The 6,231-nt window shown below is 45.4% G+C and overlaps 1 protein-coding gene across 1 annotated transcript in view; it reads left to right on the forward strand.

Annotated features, from left to right (window-relative positions):
- Positions 1–6,231, forward strand: part of XYLT1 (xylosyltransferase I) — a gene marked incomplete at its 5' end in the record, with an annotated part of 88,868 nt that overhangs the window by 65,982 nt on the left and 16,655 nt on the right. Inside the window, 3 exons of the mRNA XM_010131943.1 lie at positions 55–82; positions 2,084–2,260; positions 4,279–4,541. Of these exons, the coding sequence (XP_010130245.1) occupies positions 55–82; positions 2,084–2,260; positions 4,279–4,541 (468 nt within the window). The remainder of the gene's footprint in view (positions 1–54; positions 83–2,083; positions 2,261–4,278; positions 4,542–6,231) is intronic.

The raw sequence follows: 6,231 nt of genomic DNA on the forward strand, positions 1-6,231 counted from the left end.
CCTGCTGAGGTACGTGTATTCAAAGCAATCACTCTCTGGGCTCAAAACCACAACATTTGTGCTTGTCCCAAAGATCGCCGAAGTCAGAGTGGCTTTTGCCTGATTTCGTTGAGCTTTGGATCACCCCACAGTGGCTAATAAGAATTTTACTCCCATAATGAGTAAATCCTTTAGTGTTAGAACCACTTTTGCAGTTGTTTAGTGGCTTTGTTTGTGGGACTTTTTTTGCAAGGAGTGGCTTTGTTTTATACTTTTAAGCCTAATAATCTATTACTGAACAACCAAAATTCTAGCTGCCCTTTGCTTGCAAACTGTTCCTTCACAAAGCCTTTGAAGGCTATTAGAGATGGTGAATTGTCTTCATAAGTAGCTTTTCTCGCTATTATCCAGCCCTTTTCTTTAAAAATAAAACCCCTACAAACAAAGGTTGATTGTTCCATTCAAATCTCAGCTAGAAGGCATAGTCACAAATCATTTAGATCACTCAGGCTGTGGCTACAAGTGATGCAGAAGGGGAGTGCACACCAGGACGGGTTTTCGTGTAGTGTGCAGCAGTGTGTCAGGGAGGTGTGCGGTATTTACAGGTAGAGCACAGAGCCTGGCGGGTTGGCAGGCGGTGCTGCCCCTGCCTCAGCTGCTACGTTGCACCCCTGGTTCGTCAGGCTCTGCTCCCAGCATAGGTAGCGTGCAGCCATCCCAAGGAAGACCTGATGACAATCTTTAAAATGATAACTTCCTTCCTTGCTAGTGGCCTCTGAACAATTCGAGGGATCGATGAGACCGATCTTGCAAATCTAGGCTAATTAGCTTGCAGTGGAGCGCAGCGATTGTCATCTTTTGGTAGGGTTTTATTATTCCACACACATGTTGAATAATCTTGCTTTAATCCCATTTCTGTTAAAAATCACCTTTTTTCTCAACTCCGATAACCTTTTCATCCATTATCTAGGAGAAATTTCTGTATCGTTATAGAAGGACACAGGGCAATGGGTAATTGGGTAGGGTTTTTTTTTTTCTCTCGCTTGAATGAGAATGGATGCCTTTATGGGTTTAACCAAGCAGTTCAAGCATAAAATCCATGTTCACTGGGCTGTCATTTAACATTAAAAAGGGTAGGGGTATTATTTGGGGGCCAGCCATGCTAATGTTATGCTGGTTATTTATAGGTCTTACCATTGCTGATTTTAAGGATAAGTCACTGCTGTAAAAATCTTCTGTTATAGGGTTCATATTCCGTAGCTTCTTTCTGCAAGGTTTTCTGTGCAAGATACATAGCTGGTTTCTTAAAATGACCCTGCCTCCACTGGCCTGTTAACCTGCTGTATCAGTCCCCATTACACATGATTTATGTAATGGCTATTATTATGATGATATAATTAGGATAACCCAATAGGAATTCCTTGCTGTCTTGAGGCAGCAAATAAAGACTTACGATTTCAGACGTAATTGCGGGAGGCAGAATGCCCTTCTGGTGCCTAGGGTGAACTGTCTATTTCAGAGCAAGGCCATTCAACTAGCAACACATTTCAGAGAGCTGGAGATAGAGACACCCATGGAAGAGCTGTCCAAGACTGGTTTTCATAGTAACCAGGGTGATGGTGAAGGTTTGAGACTTGTCTTAGGGAACAGCTTGAGATACACCATTTACACATCGCTGAGGAAAATAGTCCTAAATCTGATAGACCAGAGAGTAACTTACAGAAGAGAAATAATGGGAATGTCTTAGAATTGCTCATACAGACTAAATAAAAATGGCACTGATGCCTTGCCTGGAGTCCTTTGGACTCCCTATGCCCAAAGCTGGTCATTGCATTATTCTGTGCCAGGTTATTGTAGCAAGGCCTTGACCATGTGTTGTTGTAGATTGGCTGGGTCTGTAGCGTGTTGTGAGTTTTTCATGCTCTGTGGAATGCATACATACAGAGTGCTTTGCATACATGGCAGAAGATTAGAGCTCGTGAATTCTGTCAATTTGAAAGAAAATAAGTCGCCTGCATTAGGTTCAGGCCCATGGGCTGAAGTGAGAGGAGAAAATGAAAGTCTGAGGAGCAGAATGTACTGATCCGCTCCGCGTTTCTTGCAGTCCTTCTTTCACACCGTTCTGGAAAATAGCCCGTACTGTGAGTCCATGGTAGACAACAACTTGCGCATCACAAACTGGAACCGTAAACTTGGTTGCAAGTGTCAGTACAAGCACATTGTCGACTGGTGTGGCTGTTCACCTAATGACTTCAAACCAGCAGACTTCCACCGATTCCAGGTAAGTGAAGCAGTCTCTTCTCTGACACGCGCAGAGAAGCTCTTCTCCAACACCCGCAGAGAGGCTCTTCCCCCTCCGCCGAGTTGTGGAGAGCTGTCTGGCTGCATGGCTGCAGCAGGGAGTGGGAGGGAAGCCTTTACACTATCAAGCAAGATGGAGAAAGAGCTGTGAGGAAGCTCTGCTCTTAATTTCAGGAGAATAAAGGATTGGTTCTCCAGTGTTTTGCAGCTTGAGACTTACTGCTGCATGGTGAGATCACAAAGCAGCTCTTTGAACTGCTTGGCACTGGTAGGTGCGCAGCGCTAGAAAGGAGGGAAGCTTGACACATCTGTCACTGTGCTAATATTACTTGGTAACTCTTTTGAATTTACTGCAGAGGGTTTTTTTCCAGAGTTCCATCTCAGATGCTTTCATGATTTCATGAAGCTCCTGGCTTTCATTGTCAAGCAATGTTTTTCATACTTGAAAAAAGCTTAGAAGTTGACTAGAGTGCCTGCTAGAGGCTTTCACAGCACAAGGCAAATCGGTTTTTGTGATTATATTCATCAGCAAGATTGTATTTAAATTTATCTTGAGGTTTCGGGGGGCCAGAGTCATGAAGTTTCAATCACCCAGGCTTGGCAGGACTTCCTTAAAAAGTTTAATCGGTTCCTTTGTGATAGTTTCCTCAAGGCAGACATGAGAGAAAATCCTTGTGCTCAAGGGTGCACTCGGTCTCAAGACTGTATCTGGCCTGTGTATCTTCTATTACGAATGAACAGCCACTTGTTTCAAGGTCACCAGATTTGCAATTCCATCCGGGCAGCTCCTCAGGGTTCCCTGCATAAAGCATGTTTGTTCAGGCTTTGTGTGGGATGGGGACTGTGTTACCCTACAGCACAAAAATGATGACTGCTCCAAAACAGAGATCTTTTCTTTATTGAAATGTGCTGCCCACCAGGCGCGGTTGCAGTCCGTGACACAGGCACTCACAAAAAGAGCAAATGAGACATTGTCTAAGAGAGGCTCTGCTGCCCCAAACATCAGTCCCAGGAGAGTCTCAGCACAGAATAAATGGCAGGTCTTAAAAAACCCCCTGCCAGTCTGCAAAGGCTGACCTGCTGCAGGCTGGGAAAACAACCCACGACGAGATTTCAGAAAACAATCGGGTAAAGTGACCTGCAAGGGGAAGTTCAAAACTAGAATAGATGTAAAGGCAACTTCTGACACTCGTCTGATGAGAGAGCCCCTCGGACGAACACACGGCACCAGAAGGCTTGCTCGCAGTTCCCACGGAGGCACAAAGCAAGCTGCAGAAGAGGAGATCAGGGAGCCCCCAGCACGTGCCGTCTTAGAGCAAAACTAAGCATCCTCAAAAGAATTTTTCAACCATCTGGGGCACTTCTGAACTCCTTGGCACCTCAGAATCCGTGCTCAAATGTGAGCCAGGCAAAACAAAGGCTTTTTAAAAGCTAGTGGTAGCTGAGTAGCATATAAACCAGTAATATACCCAAGACTGTGTTAGGTGCAGAGCAAAAAATCTGTACGGGACTGGTCAGAAGCTGAGGTGAGAAACCTCAGCTACAGATGGCACCTCTCCCAGAGACCTCTCATTACCTCATAGCAAATCCATACATGCAAAATGCTGCTCTGCATGCTGCTCTGAGGGCCTATGTCGCAGGACACTTTGCTCCCTGCCCCACCACTAATACCACAGGCCAGTGCTGCGCTGAGTCCAGGCTGTCGGCTTGGTTGAAAGAGCATTCCCCATCCCTGCGGCCCTTGGAGAGCCTTCCAGGGCAAGGCAGTGGGGGTGACTGTTGGTACGAAGGGATTGGCACACCTACATTTTCTTTAATTATCTAGTTTTTATCTGAATCTTTACAACACACTTAATGACAAATGGTCACTTAAAATGTCACCTTTGCCCATGGAGAGAAACAGTTGAGGTCCTCAACTCCAGCCCATTGCTGAGGACAAAGTGTCATGGCTAAAGACGGGAACTCACTCCGGTATCTTTTCCTTTCGTATCATCACAGCAGACTGCCAGGCCAACTTTCTTTGCCCGCAAATTTGAAGCTGTAGTGAATCAAGAGATAATTGGCCAGTTGGATTACTACCTGTACGGCAACTACCCATCTGGCACTCCTGGCCTCCGGTCGTACTGGGAGAACGTGTATGATGAGCCTGACGGCGTGCACACCCTCAGCGACGTCGCCCTCACCATGTACCATGCCTTCTCCCGCCTGGGCCTGCGGAGAGCGGAGACTTCCTTCCACGCTGCTGGAGACAACAGCTGCCGGTTAGTCGGAGTCTGACTTTCTTTTTCTGGTGTTTCAGGGGACACAGACGGGGCTGCTGAGCACCAGCGGAGGTTCGTCTTCTTGGCTGTGCTGGCTGGAGTATGCTGTCACAAACAGGACCAGGCAGCTGCAAGTGTACAGCACTTATTTCCAGGAGTATTTATGCCCATTATAAAGCACTAGTTATTCAGGGCTGACATTATGTGACCTGTTTACTGCACTTTTAAGGAGCTCCTCTCCAGGCTGATGAAGACTGACAGGATCCAGTTGGGCAGTGCTACCCCCACTGCTGCATTTTCTTGGTTAATTTCAGCAAGTGTATTACACCTGCAGCTCCTAAACCCTCCATGCGATTGCAGCAGAGGTCGTGTTCACCTCTATTACACTTACCAAAAGCAGAGGACAGGATTTCGGAATTAATCTGAACACAGTCAGGTTAATGGTCCTTGCTTGTTTGTTCCCGTGGGTGCATACATGGAGTACAGAGAACTGCTTGCTCAAGCTCAGTTTGCCAGCTTGGTACAGCTGTCTGTGCCAAAAGTGTTGCAACCGGTGGGATCCATTAGCAGCAAATAAATAAAATGTAAGAATATATATATATATCTCAAAGGTCCTTATTCTTTAAAGGGAAACACCCGCTATATTCTGGATTCCTTTGTTACCCGTAAGCCTAGCAGAGAAGAATTCCATCTAAAAGGGATTTGAAGGAAGAATTCTTGGAGTTAGACCTCCATAGAAGAGGTTCTCTTCATGGTAGATTTCTGCTGCCTGCAAACACATCTGAAGCTGTTGTTTGTGTTCAAAGCAGAGAGGGTTCATCTTTTAAAGCTTTTCTTTACAGTCTCTTAATTCCTTCTTCAGAATGTATTTTTTGGACTCTGCCTTTTTTTATGCTCATAGAAAACACTACAGCCTAAGTCAGCAAATACTGAAGACGATCATTCTGCTTTGACAGATGGACTTTGTCCCTCTTGTGTTCTCAAGAGGGAACCAAATGTGCCTTGACCTTCCTACTTAGTCATGGAAGTGCTGAGCAGTGTCCCATTTAGAAGGATGTGGCGAGAAGTGATCTGGATTCCTATTACAGCTTTGTCAGTAAAGGTTACCGGTGCAAAGCAATAAAAGATCAATAACAATTAGATAGAAATAATCAGTAGTAGCATGCCTGCCTTGTGTGACATAAAGGCAGACTTCAGGAAGTCCTGGATCATTTGTCCTGCAGAGTGAAGCCAGCAGCAAGGATGGTAGCTCTGTATAACCAGTGCTGAAGTAATTTGACAATTACTTTTGTGCTTATTCCCTTTGCCCGTGTTCTGATGATGATTTATCTCAATAATCAATTTCATTTCTGGGGAGCTTTTCACTGCACAGGAAGTCAAGGTGCTTTTCAAGCTTGCTCAGATTATAGATGGGGAAGCCATGTCATCCACTGCTGACTGCAGCTCTCTCGGCATGAAGCATAGCTCCTGGAGCCTCACCAAACAGTGCAGGGAGGAATTGCAAGCAGTGGTATGAAGGGAAGGCTTCATTTTCATACCTACCCGAGCCCCCTCAAAATACTGTGAGTCAGCACCCAATTTAAATCTCAGAAAGGTGGATAATATTCAGCTTTATGATTCACATCTGTCTCTTCTCTCTTGATAGTGTGTTGTCTTTCTAGGTGTATGGATATACAGACTTCCTCTTTCC

The sequence above is a fragment of the Buceros rhinoceros genome, unplaced genomic scaffold (genome assembly GCF_000710305.1).
Source record: "Buceros rhinoceros silvestris isolate BGI_N320 unplaced genomic scaffold, ASM71030v1 scaffold1152, whole genome shotgun sequence".
Lineage (NCBI taxonomy): Eukaryota > Metazoa > Chordata > Aves > Bucerotiformes > Bucerotidae > Buceros > Buceros rhinoceros.